This window comes from Pelodiscus sinensis, chromosome 2, assembly GCF_052426305.1.
Source record: "Pelodiscus sinensis isolate ZL-2025 chromosome 2, ASM5242630v1, whole genome shotgun sequence".
Classification (NCBI taxonomy): Eukaryota; Metazoa; Chordata; order Testudines; family Trionychidae; genus Pelodiscus; species Pelodiscus sinensis.
Genome location: NC_143053.1, coordinates 258,848,163 through 258,870,207, shown reverse-complemented (window position 1 = coordinate 258,870,207; position 22,045 = coordinate 258,848,163). Strand labels below are relative to the sequence as shown.

At 60.0% G+C, this 22,045-nt stretch overlaps 1 protein-coding gene across 2 annotated transcripts in view; it reads right to left on the bottom strand.

Annotated features, from left to right (window-relative positions):
* The window catches only part of LOC102463830 (uncharacterized), a 37,749-nt gene that overhangs the window by 14,928 nt on the left and 776 nt on the right, over positions 1–22,045 (bottom strand). Inside the window, exon 1 of one of the 2 annotated variants that reach the window (XM_075922997.2) lies at positions 10,704–10,911. The exons of the other annotated variant lie outside the window; for it this stretch is intronic. Coding sequence (XP_075779112.2) covers positions 10,704–10,740 — 37 coding nt within the window. The 5' untranslated portion in view covers positions 10,741–10,911. Of the gene's footprint in view, positions 1–10,703; positions 10,912–22,045 lie in introns of those variants that run through there. 2 annotated transcript variants of the gene reach the window in all.

The following is a 22,045-nucleotide window of genomic DNA, read 5'->3' as shown; positions in this document are numbered from 1 at the left end:
TCTTCCACAAAGGAATTTCACCACCCAGTTAGAGAGGCTGCAGAACTAGAATTCAATTCCCCTGGCCTTAAATAAAACCATTAACTGGTAACGCATTACAAAGCCAATTTCCCCTGCCTTTAATATCTGCATTGTCACATCAAACGCTAGGAATGGGAGCCCCCTAACCCTGCACCCCCATCCACAGCCAGATTTTACTCCAACGGGTTTATTGCTTCTCCAAGATACAGCCCAGCGTAGGCTCGATGTAGGCATATGATAGGCCAACAGCCTAGTTCCCTGGGTGGGGGTCACAGGCCCCTGAACCCCCATACTGGTTTGTCTGCTCCCACCATGCTTCCCCATACTCCTACTGCCCAGCTCCCAGGCCCTGCCCTCCAGCCAGGTGGCCGTCTCCATCTCCCTTCCTTCGTCTCTCCCCCTGGGTAGAACTTTGCTCACTGCTCAGGCCAGGACTAGGTGTCTGGGCCAATCCACATGTGGGTGAGTCAGTGGGAATCGCACATCCCAGCCAGGTGGGGACACTGGGTTACAAAGCAGACAGCCCCCCCATTACAGCACAATGGGGCACATCCCCCCCAATCAGCCTCATTAACAGGGGTCCTACAATTGGCAGGTACTTGTACTGTTTATAGATCTCACTTTTATTATATTTGTTTGGTAAGTTATTTGATTTGTTATTTCCACTCCAAACTCACCCAATGATGAGGGTTTTACCCACAAAAGCTCATACTACATGGCTGTGTCTAGACTGGCAAGTTTTTCTGCAAAATCAGCTGCTTTTGCAGAAAAACTTGCCAGCTGTCTACAGTGGCCGCTTGAATTTCCACAAGAACACTGACGATCCCATGTACGAAATCAGTGCTTCTTGCGGAAATACTATGCTGCTCCCGTTCGGGCAAAAGTCCTTTTGCGCAAAAGGGCCAGTGTAGACAGCTCAGATTTGTTTGCACAAAAAAGCCCCGATCGCAAAAATGGCGATTGGGGCTTTTTTGCACAAAAGCGCATCTAGATTGGCCACGGATGCTTTTGCAGAAAAGTGTCCGTGCCAATCTAGATGCTCTTTTCTGCAAATGCTTTTAACGGAAAATTTCCGTTAAAAGCATTTGCGGAAAATCACGCCAGTCTAGATGTAGCATGTGTGAGGATAAGAGAACGAACTGGTTTTAAATGCCATTCACAGAGCTACTTTCCAAAGCAGGGATGTTCACAAATGCTGGTGCACACCCCCATTCACCTGGGCAGAGGGTAGGCGGTAGCCCCCTGTAACTGGGGGAAAATGGCATTAATTTCCTTGCCACGGATGACAATAGCGCATGAGACCACAGCGCAGGGTTTCCTTAGGAGACGTTTAGCCCTTGAGTTCAGTGTCAGTTCCAGGGTCTGATTTTAACCAGGTTTGTTGACAATTAGTCAATTAGACTTGAGTACGGACAGTTTCAAGGCAAGTACCTGCTTCAAACCAAGCAAAGATACAGTGTCACGGCCATTTAAAGCCTTAGAAGTCCTATGGTCACGTAACCCACACTCCTGGGTGTGGCAGGTGGTCCTACCTAGCGGCACAGAGACCGCTGAGAGACGAAGGCGTCTGCTCTACCGCCTTAGCCAAGCACCCGCTGGCTTTAGCTCCCACAGCAGAGGCTCCTGCACGCCGCGCCAGAGGCGGAACCAAACCTGGGTTCCACACACACAGGACAGTGTGAGATGACAAGTGTAAGACCGTCGGAAACACAAGTGTGCCGACACCAGGACAGTGCCTAGCGGGCGTGCTGGGCAAGCCGCCATCGGCAGACTTGGGCTGAACAGGCAATAGCGTTGTCGAAAGGAACCGACGGAGACCCAGCGGGCCTCTGGTCTGAGCGTGTCGGTCCCGCTGTTCGGAGACTGATGGCAGGTCAGCCCTGTTTACAGCTCAGATTCAGCCGCACTGGGATCCGCCACCGGCAAACACGCCACATTCCAGGAAGCCGTTTGCTTCACCTCCCCGCCCCGGGCTCTTCCTGGCCTCTCCCCACCCCGGCAGCGGCTCCCTGCTTCTGATCCCTCTTCTGCAGGCTCTGCCTGGACCGGTACCAGCGGTGAGCAGAGGACTGTGCCCATCCGGCTATGGAACTGCCAGCATCCCCTCCCCCCCCCACCGCCTCCTGTTCAGGGAGAGAGCAGAGATGGGCAGCTAGTCTCACGCTGACACCAACAGCCAGCGGATGGGCAGCTGTTCCAGTCCCTTCCCCAGCACCCTACCCCCCAGCCCTTCATGGGCTCCATTACACACCCCACCCTCATCCCCCTATTGTCCATCCACATGTGGCTTTCCCCATGCATGTGCACCAGGGACGTACTAGTGCTTCTGATACCAAAACACAAAAGCATCAGAGGGGTAGCCGTGTTAGTCTGAATCTGCAAAAGCGACGAGGAGTCCTGTGGCACCTTAGTCTATAAGGTGCCACAGGACTCCTCGTCGCTAAAACACAAAAGCGTATAGGTTACTGCTATAAGCCACGCGCCTTCCCTCTCCCCCGGACATTTTTTAGCAGCCTGGCTCAGTTCTGGCTCACGCTGGGTCTGGGACCCTGCATTTAGAGTGTATTATTAGGAGCCAGGTGGGCAGGCAGCCTGGCTCATGCTGGGTCCAGGAGCTCAGACCGGTCCTAGACAGGGGCGGCTGCCAGCCTGTATCAGAGGCAGCAGCCCAGGGCAACAGGCAGCCGGTCTGCAAGGGGAGCTGGTTTTTGAACGGGCACTCGGCTCCCACCTGGCACCCAGCCCTGCTGCCTCTGATCCAGTGGCAGGGGGCTTCTTGGAAGCGGGCCGGAGCGCACTGGCTGCCGGCCCCGCCCCCCAGGACTATAGACCAGTCGACTCATCGATAAGAATTCATGAGCACCATCGACTATTCGATTAACCAATCGAGCACCCCTAATCATAGAATCATAGGACTGGAAGGGACCTCGAGAGGTCATCGAGTCCAGCCCCCCGCCCTCAAGGCAGGACCAAGCTCCGTCTACACCATCCCTGACAGATGTCTATCTAACCTGTTCTTAAATATCTCCAGAGAGGGAGATTCCACCAATGTGCACAATACAGGTGGTGTGCGCCATCAGGAGACCCCAAGCCAGCGGTGGGCTCTCTGCTACTGCAATCGGAATCTCCTGGGCAGCTCCCAGGGTACCCTGCCCTTGCTCCGTTCCGCTGGGCGAGGGCCAGGCAGGTCTCAGCAGCTCCCTGGGCAAGGCAGGACCAGGCGCAGAGAGAGAATTACCCGTCAGCGTCCGGGGAGGCCAACGCAACCCCCTCCTCTAGCTGGCGAGCTGCAGCAACTGGCTCCAGGAGGCTCCGGGCTAGTGGCCCTCCCAGTGAGCTTCCCGACGCTTTGCACCTCCCCAGCAGCCGTGCCAGGAGGCACCGATCTGTCCTGTCGCGTGGTCCAGGACGCCAAGGGCTCCTGATCCCCCCCAGGCAGGCCTTCCCCGCTGCAGTCACACCCAGACAAAGGGGGTGCTGGCCCCCCAGCAGTCAGGAACGTGGGCCAACACCGCCAGGCGCTCTAGCTCCCGCCTCGTCCGAAGAGCGCAGCCCTGGGAGGAGACCTTGGCTTGATGCCGGGACAGCGGCTCCGCGCCAGGGCGGACAGACAGACAGACGCTGCAGGCTGGGATCCGAGCCCAGGCTGCAGCCTCCTGGACACTCAGCGCTTCCCGTTAAAGTGCCAACTCCCCCCCAGCCGAGCGGATGCCCGGCAGAGAAATCCCAAGGGGGAGCAGCCGGGCTCGCCGCCACGTAGCTCTCCTCGGCCACTCCCCTGGCTCCGTTAGGCGGCAGCCTCCCCGGAGGGGCAGGGGAGGGACGGAACAAGGCGCTGCTGGTCTGACCACCCCACCAGACGGGCGGAGTCGCTCTACCGAATGCGGCGCCCCCGGCAAGCACGCGGCATTCCAGAGAGGTAGTGTGGCCTAGCGGGGAGAGCGCTGGACTGGGCCTCGCTGCCGACCTCTGCTATTGGGGTTTCACAGCCTGAGAAAGAGGATGGGGGTGGGGAAAGAGGCGATCATGTGACCTGTTTAGGCAAAGTTCTCTGGGGCAGAGACTGTCCGTCCCAGCCCCACAGGATCCCGGCCCACAGCGTACAAGATAGGCTGTTGGGGAACGGCCGGCCGTTCCCATTTTAATAGCCAGGCCCTCCCCAGAGCCTAGGGTAGAGGCGTCCCATCCCACAGGAAGCAGCAACACCCCGGGCCCCACCAAGCAAGTGACCAGAGAATCCGCAGACCTGGAAACCCATGTTAACCTCTCCCACGGTTCTCCCTCAAGCCCCCGGCCTCGGCCTGCCTCATGCCTCTCTAAAGCTCTTTTCCTCTCCAAGTGCTGTCCACACAGCCTCAGTCACATGCAGCCACCTCTAGGGTGGGGCGAGCCAAGTGCAGCCAACTCATGACGGGGCCGGGCTAGCCAATGACGTCAGGGTTAGGCAGCTCAGACAGGACTTGGCTAATCCTCATCCCATCAGTGGCCAGCAGCTCCGTTTAGCCGAGTCAGAGGGATTATGGTCTGGAGATGACCCTGGGAGGTTGGAATTTGCAGTTCCAAGAATCCACGTGTCTCCAGCCGGGGTCCTGGTCTAAGAACTCATCCCTCTGGCTTACCCAGCCTCTTCCAGGGAGCAGGACAGGCCACTAGTAAGGCGGCAAAATGAAGTGCATATCCCTCCATACACAAGCGCAAGGTTAAGGCCTAGCACCAGGCAGGCCTATAGCTGGAGGCCCCTTAGGCAAGTCAGCCCCTCTGCCTCAGTTTACCAACAATGCTTCCATGCCTCAGTGGCGCTGTGGATGGAAGCACTAGAGCAGGGCTGGCCAATCCACAGCTCACGAGCCGCACGCGACTCTTCCCCCGCCCTTAAATTGCGGCTCACGAAGCCTCCCACATGGCTTGAAAAGCCGCCCCTAAAAACTGCCCCCCCCCCAGTCCCCTGTGCTCACTGTCCGGCCTGGCAAAGCAAAATTGCGCCGGCACTGGCCGACAGGAGCCTGATGTGGCCAAAACGCCACCTGGAGTTTTGTTTAAAGGGGCAGGATCTTTTTTTGCTCAACAACTTTTTCCCCTGCGGCCCTTTGCACTATTCTCCCCCCTCTCCCCCCACTACTGTGGCTCTTTGCCTTCAATGGGTTGGCCACCCCTGCACTAGAGGGTCAGCACCGCGTCACGCTTCCTCTGTTCCGCCTGTCTAGAGGGGGGGGCGTGGTGTTTGCAGAGCCGGACAGAGCTGGGTGGGGGAGACGGGAACCAGCACAGGTTCCAGGGCAGGGTGGGATGATGGAGGTACACGGCAGAGGGAGGACGGCACCTCCTCCTGGAGATGTTTTCCTGGGGTGGAGGGGGGGGGGTGGAAAAATGCAGCACACCCAGGTCGTCTGCCAACCCTGCGCCACTCCAGCTGGGGGCGGTAAATGGGTCAGAAGGTGAGACAAAGCCGGCGGATTACAAGGCAAGCGGCAGCACCGGCTGCAGGGAGCAACCTGCAGCTAAACGCACGTAAGCCCCGGCCTTGAGATCTGATTACAGCTAAACCATCCAGGCGGGCGTGGGGGGAGGGGGCGCGTCACTCCACAGCCCTGCTCAGCCACACGGAGCCGACTCCGCTAGTCAGACATCTGGGTTCTGACCTGCAGCTGCCTCTGGGGTGGAGCGAGCATGGGCATGTGCGTTTTCTGCCTCTGCATGCCGTGAAGGCGGGCTCCTGGGCTGGGTCGCCTGGACCCCTGCACTAGAGCTCAGCATTCCCCTCCGGGGAGCGGGCGAAGGGCGCGGCCCCCACACCGGCTCTACCAGACCCCGCGTTCCCATCAGCGTGCGGAGGCAGCCCCACTGAGCCAGGGCCCCGCTCGAGGACACCCTGCCCCCCCGGATAGCCTCGGTTGGAGGGTTGGGGGAAGGGGAGGGTGGGACCTGTTTGAACTGGCCGAGCAGCCTCTGGCGGGAACGAGCGTCGTCCAGCCAGTCGCCGGCTACGAACTCACGAGCGTCAGTTCCCTCCAGCTGCCGTTCTCCTGCCTGTCAGGTTGGCATGACAGCCCTGGTTACTAAGGCAACTCTGGTCACCGACTTCGAGGGTAGGTCTCTGCCTGTCTGTGCCCCCATTACTGTAACACGCAATGCGTTTATCCTCACTACCCCCCACGCGGCAGGCCAAGTACCCCCATTGCACGGGGGGAAACTGAGGCAGACACCAAGGGACTCACCCAAAGTCACATAGGAGCCTAGGGCACCGCAGGGACTTTGTTCTAGGCCCTGGGCCAGGCTTCAACTACTGCTGGATCATGGGCGCCTGTCTCCTGGGGGGTGGAGGGGAAGTAAAGGATTTCCTGGGGGACCTTGGAGAAGCCACGTTGGATGCTCTCAGTGCGTCACTCCCAGCACAAGCTGCTGTCTATTGCCTGGCGGGGGCCGGGGATCAACCCACTGAGCCGCCCAGCTGGGGTTCGGCCACCCCTGCGCCGGGGCGCGAGAAGCCCACGTCACACCCGATCACGCAGTGAGATCTCACAGCCCCCTCCCCCTCCCCCTTCCCGGTCTGAGCACGCTCCATGGGTCAGACCTCCAGCCCTGCCTGCTCCGGGGCAGACGGCTGCAGTCCTACCACGGGGGCCAGGCCTTGGGATGCAGCCCTGCCTACCTCACCGGCTTGGCTGGCCCCTGGCGCCAGCAGGTCTGCCCACGGCAGCCGGTCAGCCTGCAGAAGCACCTGGCTGGTGTCTCAGCACAAGAACCTGGATTTTAAGGGACAGGCACTCGGGGAGACTAACCCAGTGGCAGCAGGGGCGGGTCTAACCTCTTCATGCCCCAGCAGGTACCTGGAAGGGCGGGGTGTCCAAATGCACCCCTCTCTGGAGAGGGGCCCTTCCGCTGCTGGGGGCTTGGAGAGGGAGAGCAGCCATCTCTTTGCCCACCCCGAGCCACGGTCTCCCTCCCATCTGGGTCTCAGGACAGCACGTGGTCACTAAGCCAACAACATCAGAGCCACCCCCACCCCGAAGCCACGTCACCAGGCAGCGTTCGACTCCCACGCTCCCCCTGCAACCTGCACTCGTGGCTCCCTCCCCCAGGGACGGATCTGGGTCACGGCTACGATCCACGTCTTCCTCCTCCCCTCCCCGGACAGCAGAGACAGCCCCGGCCGGCTGCAGGACGGTGGGCAGAGACCGTCTCATCTACGGAGGCGGCAGCATGCGCCGGCGCGCACTGGACGGACGGCCCCGCTAGCCCAGGTACCCAGGCCTGCCCGGAGTTTGCACTAATCCACAGCACAGGGAACGTGCTGGACCGGGGGATACATGGGGGGGTCCTAATCTCCAGTCCCCTCCCCCAATCAGCTGGTTTAGTCCCACAGAAGAAAGTCACAAGGAGAAGGAACACTCAGAAGTGCCCAGTTTCTTCGGAGACCCCTTCCGACACCCTGCCTCGCCCCTACTGCCAGACCAATCAGGGCACAGCTTGCGGGGGGGGGGCGTGCACGGGAGTGAGAAACTTCACGTGCCCCTCCCATACCAGGCCCTGACTGGCCTGGGGTTGGGGGCAGCTTGCAAAGTCTCCTCCTGCCCTGCAAGGGGGCAGATGCCTAGAGGGGACCGTCAGCTGTTCAGAACAGCTGGCAGGTCTCTCTAGGCCAGGAGGGGGGGGCAGAAGACTTCACATGCTCCTCCACCCTCCAGGCCCATCACGGTCTGCAGGAGGAGAGCACAGAAGCATCCTGGCCCCGCCCCTTCTGCCTGAGGCCACGCCCCCTCATCTAAAATTATTGCCCACCCCTGGGAGAGCCACAGGCAAGACTCAGGCGGGTGCTGTCTCATGCTACGCTGCACTGGTGCGTTCAGCCGGGGTAGTGTCCAATTCTGCACCCCTGGCTTTTGGGGGGGAGGGGGAGCCCAGAGGAGAGCAGCTGGAGGACAGTTTAGGAAACCCAGCCTCTCCGCGCGGAAAGGAGAAGAGATGGGGCAGGCTTGGTCTAGCGCCAGGACGTCCGAGGAAGGATCCGACCACGGTCTTCCACTATATCTGGGTGGCTCTAAGGGGGGCAGGGACCGACGGTTTGCCACGTTGCGGTAACAGGGATGTTCAAATGCGGTGACTTAGCTCACCAGCCAAAATCTTAGCGCTTTCCTGCGTACACACTGCGGGCTCGGCAGCATCACGCTGGTACGCAGAGCCCGCAGCCGGCTCCCCAGGGGCAGGGCTGCCAGCCAGGGCGTGCCGGGAACCGGCTCCTGGCCCCAGTCTGGGTGAGCCGGCTGCACGGTGTGCTCTGCAGTACAAGCGCTACGTTGCAGAGCAGGATCTGGCGCACACCAGAAGCCGGTTAAGCCAGCTCCGGCACGTCCCGGCTCCCCTCCCAGGGAGCTGGCTGATGCCCCCACTACTGGCTCGGATAGAGCCAGCAGCACAGGGTGGCAGCCAGCTCCCTGGAGCAGGGCTGGGAGCCGGCATGTAACCGTTCTAGTAACGGGTGAGCTCACGCTTAATGGTTAACCGTTAAACGGTGACACGGTTCCATCCCTACTAGAGAATCCTTAGTCCTGCCACGAATGCAGGGAGACCAGACCAGAATGGCAGCTCTCTGCCTTCCCAGCCTCCTGCACCCCTTTCGGGAGTCTCTCGTGTACCCCTGGAATTCACTTCACTGAGACGTGCTCGCCAAAAACACCCAGACAGACACGAGAGCTCCAGCTCATGGTTCCCAACAAGTCGCAGACTTATTTTGCCAGTTCATAAGTCACTTGGAACATCAACATTGGACTTACACCTCCCGGTGGAGCGTCTAGAGACCAGCATTAAAGAGCCGCTGCCTAAGAAACGTGATTTGGCCCTGACTTCACTAGGGCTTTCCACGTGGCCTGTTGCAGAGCTAGCAGGTACCTGGAGGGGTTGCTGTGGGCCCAGAAGACCTCGGTTCCCCTCAGGGGTCTGCAGAGCCCTGGCTGAGCGCCATAGCGCTAGCTGGCCACGAGGTCCCTGCCGGCCCCACGACTCCATGGCCACGGAGCAATGGGCTTATCTGCAGGAAGGGAGATTTCAGGGGGCTGTTGGGAAGCATTTCACTCCGTTACTCTTAGGGTTGCCAGATGGTTTCAACAAAAATCCCAGCCACACTTGACATGACATCGCAATCGACATTCCATCTTAGTTAGAGACCGGACATGGCTATTTTCTCCATTTGTACCGAACAGGGAGCTCAAAACCCGGACACCTGGCAACGCTAGACGCTCTGGAATAGGGTCCTGTGAGCGCCCCGGCAAGGTTTAAGAGAGGCCAGACCGACACCTGCCAGGGCTGCTTTAGGATTACTCGGGCTGGACCCCATAATGCCTCAAGGTCCCTTCCTCATGGAACTGGCCGGCTGGAGAGGGCCCAGAAGCATGTTGCAAAGTTAGGCCCACAGGCCCCCTCCCAGACATGCAGCCCCCTCTGGGGTGGAGCGCAGCAGCAGTCCGGCACGAGCAACCTCAGCGGCGGGAGACGCCGGGCCAAGGCAGGGGCCAAACCCCACTGAGTTAACGGCCACGCGTTGCCAGCGACTGCGGGCCCTCAGGCGTGCATCCACGCTGGTCACGAGAAGCCACGGCCCGACCCAGCCACGGCCTTGCTCCTGCAGGGCCTGCCTTCCCCGTCCTCAGAGGCCTGCCAGGGACAGGCCAGGCTTGGGGCAGCTCCTCTGCCTGCAGCCCCCCCCCCCCCCAGCCTCACGTCACACCCCCTACGTGGCCAGGAGGGGCTTCCTCACAGACGGCCACTCGCTGCGGCACACACCAGGCTGGGCAGTTTATGGAGGGAGCCACAGGCCCGATTTCTCCTCAGGCTGCTCATGCCATGCGCCAGCCCCTCAGCTACCTCCCTGCCAGACCGGCTGCAGCGGGCAGAGGCCAGCCGGCCCCACCAACTCCAGAGCAGCCGTCAAGCCTCGCCCCCCGGAGAGCCCACCCCTCGCCCCCTGGCGCCAGAGCCCGGGGCCACGTAGAACAGGCCACAGGGCAGCCTCTTAGAGAACTAGCGCAGGAGTCTGATCTCTGCTGCAGGGAGGCCACGGCGAGGGCCACGCCCCAGAGGGGACCCCAGAGCAGGCAGGCAGCCCACGTCGCAGAGACCTGGCGCCCGCAGCGTGGCTAAGACGCTTGGTACCCAGGCCCCCCAGGCAGAGGGAGTCCTGCCGACAGGCACCGGCACGGAGCCGGCCCCTGAACTCCCCCTGCCACGCCCCCACAGCCACCATGCCCCAGGCAGCCAGCCAGCGCCACTCCTCTGTCCCCAGCAGAGCCCAGCCCTGCCCTGGGCATGGCAGCCTCAGGGACACCCCCACTGGCCACAGCATGGGGCGTGGCACTTGCTCCAGGGCTTCCCACGGAGAGCTGTAGGGACAGCACATGGGGGTCAGTCCCAAGCTCAACAGCCTCAAGCCAGCAGAGAATCCACTAAAGGCACCCCAGCATTGCCAGCCCCACAGCCAAGTCCGGCCAGGCCAGCCCCATGGCTACCAAGAGAGCAACTTCCACAGAGGAAGGCCTGAGTCTGGCAACTCATCCAGCAACCAGCCAGCAGCAGCAAGTTGTGGTGGTGCCCAGCTGTGCCCCCCAGCTGACCCCTATGCCCATGGGGCAGAACGCACAGCACCTGAGGCTGCTAGAGCCAGGACCACCCTCCCCACGCTCCAGCATTACCTGGGAGTGGCTGCAGCTGGCTCTCTCCTGAATGCATGGGGGAGTCTTGGAAACTCAGAGAACCTCGGTCTTCATCAGTCTGCAGGCGCCTCCACCCAGAGCCAGGCTAGCAAGAGCCCCCTCCCCAGCCAGCACGGAGCAGAACAGCCCCTTTAGAGCATCAAACCCAGTACCCACTGCAGCACACACCAAGGAGAACTCTAGCAAGCTCTGGAGCCAGCCAGGACCTCAGCTTTTATCAGGTAGGAGAAGGGGTGGGGCCTGAGTGTTGCAATGACTTCTGGGAGGCAAGAGGCGTGGCTTAAAATCTTGCCTTATATAAGCCACAGCTTCAGGCTGCCTTTCTCCTAGTGGTTGGCATCCCCCTCCCAGGTTAGTTCCAGGGTTGAGGGATGTGGCTGGGGGAAGGGGGCTAGTTGGTTTGGTGAGTCACCTTGGGAGGGGTAGCTGGACTCTCCTGCAGGGGTGGGAGGCAGAGCTCTGGTGAGGAGAGCTGGTGTCTGCTCTTTCCCACCCTAGGGATTGATCTTTGCTGTCTGCCCTTCACTCATTGCTCCCCCTGCACCAGCCCCTCCCCCTGCATGTGCCTGCTTGCTGTGGAAGAAGAGGGGTTAAAATGGCTAGAGGCTATACGATCATGACTGGTGCGGAAAAAGTGAATAAGGAAAAGTTACTGACTTGGTCCCACAGTATAAGAACTAGGGGTCACCAAATGAAATGAACAGGCAGCAGGTTTATAACAAACAAAAGGAAGCTTTTCTTCACTCAGTGCACAACCTGTGGAACTCCTTGCCACAGGATGCGGCGAAGGCTAGGACTTGAACAGGGTTCAAAAAAGAGCTAGATAGATTCATGGAGGTTAGGTCCATCCATGGCTATTAGCCAGGATGGGTGGGAATGGTGTACTTAGCCTCTGTTTCTCCAGGGGTGGGTGACAGGGGAGGGATCACATGTATCCCTTCCCTCTCAGGTATCTCGTATTGGCTGCTGTCGGCAGACAGGGCACTGGGCTGGATGGACTGTGGGTCTGACTCAGTGTGGATGTTCTTATGCAGACTTTCCAGCGCAGGGACAAATGCCAGAAAAGGTATCTGTGCAGATGGCTAAGCCGTGACTTTGCATTTCCATCACACCGTCCATCTCCAGATCTCACTAGCAACTGCCACTGGCAAACCAGAGCAGGTGCTGCACGTTAGCTCAGCCTCACACACGCCAGTGAGCATGGCTAGCACCGCGCACCCTATTTTACAGAGGGGAAAACTGAGGCAGAGCAGGGCTGTGAGTTGCCCAAGGTCACTCAGTGAGTCAGTAGCGGAGGGAGGAAGAGATCTGAGAGTGCTGGATTCCCGGTCCTCTGCTGTAGCCACAAAACCCCGCTTCCACTCAACAAGAGGGGTACTTCTCTACAGAGGCTCTGCCGGTTAATGGTGACCTTGCCTCCCTGGCGCCCGCTTGACCGGATCTTGTCGCTGCGGCAAAAGCGAGGCGCTAAGGGCAGGAAGCGACAGAGGTGGGATTAGGCCGTTCCTAGCTCCCAGGTGCGTGCTCCTTCCTCTAGGCCTGGGAGTGACAAGCCGTAAGCTGCCTCCTCTCCAGGCACGACAGGGCCCTGCCAAGGGCTCCCTGCTCCTCCCCTCCCTCCTGCAGCCCGGCAGGTCACCTTCATGCTGCGCAAGGAGGGCTCCGGTCAGGAGCCTGTCACAGGATCTGAGCTGTGCAGGTCTGCACCTGCTGCCGGCTTCCTGTCTGCTGAGCCACGGCTGCCCCCTCCCACGCGCTATCCTTGCCCACGAGCAGATCTAGGCCAGATACAACCGGCTGGAGTCAGGCCTAGAATCACGGACTTATTCCTGGGAGCGGGGAAAGAGGGACCCGGAAAACGTGGAGGGTTGGGGGGGCAAAGTGTGAAATCAGAGGGCCTCTCTGGGGTACCCCGGCTGGGTGGGGGGGCTTGCCACGATTCCCTGGGCTCCCGGACTGCAGAAACGAGCCGAGCCTGCTCTTCTCCACGTGGACTCTCCGCCACGGGAGATATGTAAGTGCAGCTTAGAGAAAGATCTCTCCGATGATCTCGATTGGGGTCCCCCCCGTTTTTCTACTTCCGACCAGCAAATTCATTCCAAACCGCTGGGCAGACCGGGCTCCGTCGGCTGAGTCCCGGGGCAGGGTGCTCTTAGGAGACGGAGCCAGCAGCAGCCCATGGGTTCGCTCAGCCCTGGAGACGGTCTCTCGAGCGGGGCGGGTGATTAGCTAGTTCGGTGTAGCCCGGGGGCAGTGGAGAGAGCACTGGACGACGGCAGGAGCGCTAGTCTGAGTTCTGCCATGGACCCGTTTCCTGCCTCCGTTTCCCCACCCCTCAAATGGGGAGGGTGACGCTGCCCTCCTTTGCCAAGCCCTCTGAGAGCCGGTAATGCGATCTCTCAGGCCTAGGCGAGCTGGGATGACGGAAAGTCCCAAGCTGCTGCACCAGCCCCAGCTGGCTTGCAGCTGAACCGCTTGCTCCCGTTTCTCTAGCTAGTGTCCTGGGTGGGAAGAGAACCAGAGACGCCTAGAACTGGAAGGGGACCTGGCGAGGCCACAGAGTCCAGTCTCCTGCCTTCCCGGCAGGGCCCAGCACCGTCTAGTTCAGCGGCTCCCAACCACTGGTCCGTGGACAGGAACGGGCCACGAATCCCTGCCTGCTGGGCTGTGGAACTCTGTCCCGCCTGGGGTAGCCTCATCCCAGCCCCGGTTCCAGCCCCACGGCAGCCACACAGCCCGGCCAGTGGACCGTGTGGCGGGTGGCTGCTCCGGGGGCAGCCGGCCAGCGTGGCGGAGCGGGCCTGCTCCAGGACTGGCCGGCAGAGCGAGGCTGCTCCGGGAGCCCAGAGCAGGGGGAGGCAGCGACGCGCACGTAGCCAGAGCACTCGGAGGTGGGACCGCCATAGCGCATGGGCCAGCGATCTCGTGCAGGAGAGATCACGGCTCCGTGGCCTCAGGAACCCACCAGCCAGCGCTTTGCCCTCTCCCCTAGGAAGGAGCCAGCCAGCGAGCCCCCTCCCTTGCCAGACACTCCCCTGCTCCCAGGGCCTCGGTCGCCCCGCCCCCCAGGTGGTCAGGAGGCGGCTGATCCAAGGCAGGCAGGGCCGGAGGAGTCATTAGCTCAAGTGCCCAAAGCACTCGGGAGAGCCGGGTTAGCGAGTATCCTCCAGGGCAGCCTGCCGGGCTCGCCTCCCCTCAACCCTGCCCCACATCGCCTCTTCCCCCAACCCTGCCCCCTATCGCCTCTTCCCCCCCACCCTGCCCCACATCGCCTCTTCCCCCAACCCTGCCCCACATCGCCTCTTCCCCCCCCACCCTGCCCCACATCGCCTCTTCCCCCCAAACTCTGCCCCCTATCGCCTCTTCCCCCCAAGACTCTGCCCCACATCGCCTCTTCCCCCAAACTCTGCCCCACATCGCCTCTTCCCCCCAAACTCTGCCCCACATCGCCTCTTCCCCCCAACCCTGCCCCACATCGCCTCTGCCCCACATCGCCTCTTCCCCCAAACTCTGCCCCACATCGCCTCTTCCCCCCAAACTCTGCCCCACATCGCCTCTTCCCCCCAAACTCTGCCCCACATCGCCTCTTCCCCCAACCCTGCCCCACATCGCCTCTGCCCCACATCGCCTCTTCCCCCCAAACTCTGCCCCACATCGCCTCTTCCCCCCAAACTCTGCCCCACATCGCCTCTTCCCCCCAACTCTGCCCCACAGCACTTCTTCCTCCCAACCCTGCCCCACATCGCCTCTTCCCCCTCCCAACTCTGCGCCCCTCTCTGCCTTCTCCCACCATTGCTGGCCCTTAGGGCTGGTAAATAGTGGAACGGCCCAACTCCAACACTGTGTCCCTGACAAAATTTTAATTGCTAAATGGGGTGTCCACAAATGCCTCTTCCCTGCCCCCCTGCGGCCCCTCGCCTGCAGGCACCCGGCGCCCATGCTGCCTGAATGGGCAGGTTTGTCACTAGGTGCGGTGAGTCGGGAACTGGTCCCAATGGAGAACTAAACCCACAAAGGATTCTGGGTAAACCACATTCGCCCAGCCCGCACAGTAACTCACAGCCTGACTCCCCAGCGCCTGTCTTAGCCTCCAGCTGAGACCAGGACCCCTTAGCACTCGGGGCTGTACGTACCCCTAGCGAGAGAACGCCCCGCTCCGGCTGGCTACGGCAGAGCCAGGCGTATCCTGATTTCTATTCCAGGAGAGGAAACTGAGGCACAGTGACCCACCTGCAGCGATGCAGCCAGGATGTGACCCCCCCCCCCCATTGCCTGTGTCCTAACCTGCCTTTTCACCCATCCGCCTGCTTAGTTAGCGGGCTCACCCCCTACTAGCCTGTCTGCTCTGCTTGTCTCCAGAGTCCGTCTGTGGGGCAAATATCCTGCTGGTGTAACTCTGCTGTTAGTGGTGTAAAAGCGGGATGCATCTGACCTTATTCCCATCTATGCCTGAGGCCGACTGTGCAGAAGGTTGAAAACAAACAAAAGGAAGTTTTTCTTCACTCAGCGCACAGTCAACCTGTGGAACTCCTCGCCGGAGGATGCAGGGAAGGCTAGAACTTTAACAGGGTTCAAAACAGAGCTAGATCGATTCATGGAGGTTGGGTCCATCAATGGCTGTTAGCCAGGATGGGTAGGAATGGTGTCCCTGGCCTCTGTTTCTCTGGAAATGGGTAACAGGGGAGGGATCCCGTGAGGATTCCCTGTTCTGTTCACTCTCTCTGGGGCACCTGGTGTTGGCCACTGTGGGCAGACAGGACACTGGGCTGGATGGAGTCCCGTCTGGCCGTTCTAATGTGCAGCTACACTCCGGATACCAGCCTGGCACCTTCATGCCCCGCTCTCCTGACCCGCTGCGTGTGGCCCGTCCCTCTCAGGGCGGCTCCCCATTTTCTTGTACCGGGGCAGAGATCTTGGGTTCTCCCACACACCATGACCCCTCCGCAGCCCTCCGTCCTGCTCCCTAGGCTGCCCTCCCCGTCTCCCTTCTCCTCCCCACGTAGCCCTGCCCCACAGTTGCTCTCCGCACGGCTCCGCTCCCCCCTTTTCTCAGCACCCCATCTCCCTCACGCCTGCACAGCCCCGTGGCTCTGTCCCCTCACGGCCGCCCGCCTCTGTCTCACAAGGCCGATGGCAGTGCCCAGCTCCACGGAGGGCAGCCTGGCCTCCCCCCCGCCACCCCGCACTGAGGACAATGGGAGAGGGCAGCCACCTTTTCCAGGGTGTGGGGAGACAGAGGAAAGCGTGGTGGCCATCTTGGCTGAGGGCAATGTGTGGCTTCACTCTGCTGAGAACAGTGAGGGAAGGTGGCCATTTTGGGTAAGGGCAAAACCAGGGGTGGGGACAGACCACTTGGCTTTATACTGTGCGTTGAAAAAGCCTCCCTATGCATCTGGGTCCTGGTGATGCCACCAAACCGGCCACAGCCCGGCTGGGCCACGGAGCCTGAACCTTTGGAGGCCGAGGGGCTGTGGCCAGTGGAGCCCAGTTCCCCTGCACGGTGGCCCACGCTGCCAAGCGAAAAGGGGCCACAAGAGAGCTGCCCCTTCGCCCTTTTCCCTCTCTGGCCCGTGCGCTGAGACGTGGTGAAAACCAGCCGTGGCCTCGCCGGGGACCTGCACCGGCCGGGCTGCGGGACGCCGGGGGGGGGGGTTGATAATTGAGCCGAGCCCAGACGCGAAATTTCCAGTGTCTGGCTCCCCGCCAGCGTCCGGACATTCCACACGCGGCTCTCGGGGCCCTTGGAGAGGACTAAGGCGATTCCCCCCCCCCCCCGAAAATATCGCCCCTCCCCCGGCACTTCCTCGGCGGTGGAGAGCAGCCCATGAATAATAAATGCCACTAGCTCCCGGCACAAGCGCAGCCGTCTCCTGGCGCCGCGTCCTCGCCCTGGGGGGCAGCGGTCAGAGCCGGAGGCCTGCTTTGTGCCGGGGGCGTGCCCAGCGCGAGGGGGCTCGTGAGACGTCCATGCGCCTGCTCTGCTGCCTTCGCGGGCTTTGGGCTCGTGTGCGAGGGGCGCGGACGCTAAGCTCCCCAGGTTTGGCTCCGCCCACAGGTGATGGGGGGGGGGGGCTGCGGGCGTCACACGCCCACGGGGGATAATCTGACCCAAATCCTGAAGCTGGGGCAGCAAACAGCGGTTCCCTTTTAGCCCCAGTGCTAAGCCCTGTGGGCCAGGGCACAGAGGTTTGCTTTATTTTCCCTGGGGGGTGCCCTGAGGCCCCACCTCCAGCTCCGCCTTCCCTTGAGGCCCCGCCCTCCCTCCACCTCTTCCTGCCCCCCCCCAAGGCCCCTCTGCCTGTCCACAGCTGGTGGCTCTCCACTTGAGCCGCCAGACAGCTGATCAGTGGCCCCAACCAACAGCTGTGGCTGCAGAGGGGGGGCTAAGCACCCACTATTTTTCCTCCCGGGAGCACCCACAAAGCTGCGCTTGGGGCGCAGGGCCCTGAGTTCTGCCCCCGCTCACGGCCATGAATTCCTCTCCCGCCGTGGAAGGGTTACGAGGTCTTTCAGCTGAGACGTTCCCAATCAGGCTCGGCAGCCTATGCCTGGTCCTGGCCGAGCCCTTGATGCCTGTCACACTCCCACAGGGATTTGCCATAATGGCCTTCTATAAATACAGCTGATCTGACCTCAGCCACCAGCAGGGCCGTCCGCCGCGTGGGGGCTGAGCCGCCCCGGAGCAGGAGGGGGAATTCTGCAGGTCCCCTCCCCGTCTAGTCTCCCAGGCGCTGTTCTGGGCAGTCTGTGGTCTGCGCGGCGACGTGCTCGGGAGTTCAAGTGTCCCATGGTCTTCTGGGCACCCTCCACCCAGGGGCCAACCGCCAACAGCACTACAGAAGATTTTTAGAAGCTGGAGTTTCATCAAACGTGGCGACCCCCGGAAGACCCCCCCGACGTGGCAGGCTGGCCACCCTCAGGGGCTGAAATGGGGACCGTGGGTTGCTTTGCCACGGGCGCTGAGCTCTCCCAGTTGCGAGATCAAACAGCCTCGCATCCCCGATGGCTCAGGCAGAGCGCGGGCGGCATATAGTCGGACCGAGTGGGGTACGCTTTATTCTGGGGCAAACGCTGGTTTTTTTCCCCCCAACGGGGCTGAAAAGGGGGGGGCAAGGGCCACTCTTGGTTTGAGAGCCTTTCAGTTGGAACCCCAGAGGTGAGATGTAACCACATTTCCCCCTTCAGGGGAAATCAGGGTACGCCCACATCTGGAATACTGCGTGCAGATGTCGCCTCATCTCAAAAAAGATCTCTTGGTCTTGGAAAAGGGTCAGAAAAGGGCAACCAAAATGATGAGGGGTTTGTAACGGGTCCCCTATGAAGAGAGATTAGAAAAGACTGGGACTTTTCAGCTTAGAAAAGAGGAGACTAAGAGGGGATATGATAGAGGTCTATAAAATCATGAGTGGTGTGGAAAAAGTGAATAAGGAAAAGTTATTTACTTATTCCCACAATATAAGAACTAGGGGTCACCAAATGAAATTAATAGGTAGCAGGTTTAAAACAAACAAAAGGAAGTTTTTCTTCACTCAGTGCACAGTCAACCTGTGGAACTCCTTGCCAGAGGATGTGGTGAAGGCTAGAACTTTAACAGGGTTCAAAAAAGAGCAAATAGATTCATGGAGGTCATCATAGAATCATAGAATAATTCATGGAGGATTCATCAATGGCTATTGGCCAGGATGGGTAGGAATGGTGTCCCTAGCCTCTGTTTCTCTGGAGGTGGGTGATAGGGGAGCGATCAGGGGAGGATTCCCTGTTGTGATCCCTCCCTTTGGGGCACCTGGCATTGGCCAGTATCGGCAGACAGGACATTGGGCTAGACGGCCCTTTGGTCTGACCCAGTCTGGCTGCTCTTACGTTCTTATGTTCAGTGGCCTTTTGGCAGGCAGTAAGGTCTGGGGGAGGGTCTTTAAAAGACACACACCAGCCCCCCCCCCCCCCCGCCAAAAGACTGGGCATGATGCAGGAGTGACAGGAGGAAGATCTGTGGCCTGAGGGACTCAGACGATCAGGCCAGGCGATCAGAATCAGTGCACTGACCTTAAAATCAGTGACTCTAGGCCAGGGCCACTCTGTCTATGCAGCACCGGCCGTACCGCCTGATGTTGGCATCAGTGCTACTCCGGGATGGGGGTTGGGGTTTTAGCTAGTTGCTGCTGCTGCAAATCCAGCAAAGACAACACGACTTTTTTTTTTTTTAAGGATGCACAAAAGATAGAAGCTTTTACGTTGCCGGCTGTTTAAAACGATGATGATTTTTCAGCAGATGCAGCAGGCCTGTTTTTTCTCTTTTAAAGAGGCACTGTCAGGTTAACGCTGCTGGGCCTGCAAGCCCTTTCGCTTGCAAATAGCCCTTCTGTGCATGGCCCTGCGGAGCCAGGGGTATCAACCTGGGGAGAAGAGAGCGCAGCATTGGGCGCCACACAGTTAAAAGCCCCTTTCCTTAGCTAGGAACATGACATTGATGAAGCAAGTAGTAATTTCTCCCAGCTGGGACAATGAAAGGAGGCTAGTCAGTTTCATGGTTGTTTCTTGTCAGTTTCACATCCGGGCTCTGGTGCCCTCCTGGGAGGGCGCCTTGTCCCACTTTAGCGGAGGTTTGTTCCAGCTCTGCCCGCTGTCGCTCTGTTACGGAAAATCCTATTTTACAAAAATCACGGAAACGTTTCTACTAAGAGGAGACTGCCCCTCCCCCCTCTTTTTAAACAGAGCCAGATTCCCAGGGCTGGTCCGTCAGGATCTTTCTCCACGGTCCCTAGATCTCCATTGTGATCCCAATCAGACCTGACGGCGCACTTTCCACCAGACGTCCCAAACCCCGAGGACACAGGCCAAAAATCTCCAGCGCCCTTTTCAGGGTACAGTCCTGCACAAATTCCTCCCCGCACGCGTTACTGACGGGGCTTTCCGATTGATTTCAGCGGGTCAGGTCTTAGACCCTCGTGGGCACTTCTGTGGGCAATACACAGAGCCAGGCTGTCTCCCCAGCGCACTAGGGAAAGGTTTCCCGGAGCGGCAAAGGAACCTGCATGGGGTCGAAGCTAGCTTAGTTACTTGTGGGTATTTCAGGTCTAACGTCGGGGTGAGGGAGCATCGGGGCTGCTGGCCCAGAGGGACAGGGGGGTTCCCAGACCAGAGCCAATGGCTTTTTAATGCTCTTGTCTCTCTGCTGCTTTTGTTCCTAGGCGGCCGCTTGCCTTTCTCAGCAGGAGCGGGTTTTCTCCATCGCTCTCGCCCTCCCCACGCGCCCCCGGGCAATAATTGGGCCATCTTGCTTTTTGCAGTGAGGGGTTTGTAGACATTTTAAATGCTGTGTCAGATACCCAGTTAATCCAGGCAATAACGACATAAACACACAGGTGCCTCCGAAATATACATGCGCACACGCTCTCCGCCAGCAAGTACACACAGATCTGCCAGCACACTTACACACAGAGCTGTACCCACCCACCAGACAGGGAAACACATGCCCACACAGGTCTGTACACACTCAATAGAGAAACACATACACACACGCACATACTCACGCCGCACAGAGACAAAAACACACAGGTCTGTACACAGCGATCACACAGGCAGAGACAAGCGCACACGCACACACACACAAAGATGTGTACACATTCACCATGCATGCACACACAAATATACAACACAGATCTGTACATACCCACCACAAAAACACACAGAGCTATACACACCCACCATACAGCCAAAGACAAATACACACACACAGTGATCTGTACTCACCCTTCACACAGAGACAACACACAGACATACAAAGATCTATACACATTCACCACACACTCAGAGACAAACACGCACACGTATACAACACAGATTTGTACACACCCATCATACTGGCACACACACACAGATCTGCACACACCAGCCACACACACACACAGATTTGTACACATCCACCATTATGAGCAGAGAAGTATACAAACACAAAGACACACATAGTTCTGTAAACACCCACAACACAGAGGGAGACATGCACCTTGGTACATGTGCACGCACGTTACTAATAATAACCGTGTGCCTCTCTCCCCTGCTTTTCTGTGAGGGGTCTCAGCACTTCATGAAAACTAGTTGACCCTCATCCCTGTCTGGTGCAGCATGTCAGTGCTGTCCCTCTTGCCGAGTGGGGAAACTGAGGCACAGCAAAAAGACAAGTCTACAGACACGCAGACCCTGGATGACAGAGCTAGGGATAGACAGTCCTGGTCCAGGCTGTATTTGGGGCTCTGCCTGGCCAGTTTAGACCCACAGTTTGGGCCCAGGGATTGTCTGGCTCTCTGTGTTCCACACAGTGCTCTATACACAATATGGAGCCTCACGCCACAGCCCTGCTCTCACCACTAGACCACACTGTCCCTGAGCCACCCCACCGGGGGGAGCAGGGAGCACGGTGATACCGAGCAAGGCTGTGACCTTGACCTGCCTGTAAATGGGGAAAAGCCCCTCTGCTATACAGAGGGTGTGGAGCCTGCCCCGTGCTGGACAGGCTGGTCTGCCTGGTCCTGCCGGCCCTGACCCTGCTGGATCTGTCCTGGCCCCCCCGACACTCCGCGGCCCTGGGAAAACGTGGCCCCCCAGGAAGGGGAGGGAGCTGCCGGGTCCAGGCAGAGCGGCAGGCCCAGAGCGGTCGGCAAGGACATTCGGGGGTGGGGGGTGAGGAAACGCCCCCCCAGGTCCATGTGCTGGTGCCAAGGAGAGCTGAGAGGCGGGTGCTGCTGGAGTAGAGGCGCTGACGGGAGGAGCCATCTGGGAAGGGAATCCCTCGCTCGGCCCTGCAGGCACTAGGCCCAGTCCTGTAGCCCCTCTCCTCTGCCAGCCAGCCCCATGCCCACCCTTCCCCACCGCTTGCTGCTCTGGGGGGGGGGGGCCCAAGCCGGGCAGCTGTGACCCGCCGGGAGTGGGGCTCCGTGGCTGCTGAGGGACCCTGAACTCCACGGGGCAGGCGGCTGTGGCCCCGGCCTCGGGGCAGGGAGGGAACCCACAGCAGCCCTATGGGACGAGAGCGCACAACCTGGCCCCGGCAGGGCTGCCCTGGCACGAGGGAGCACGGCCTAGTGGTTCCAGCGCTGGGCTCAGACCAAGCCGGCACATCTGGGTTCTCAGCCTGGCACGCCCTACGGCCAGGCCACTGGTGCCTCAGTTTCCCCATCAATAAAAGGGGGGCGAGGGATCGGGGCTGGTCTCCCAGGGTGCAGCCAGGCCCACTCCAGGGCTCTGAGGTTGGAAGGGGCCCTGGGAATGGGCTTTCAGGGGAGTGACCACCCGTGTCCCTCTTGGCAGCTGACCCCCGGCCAAGG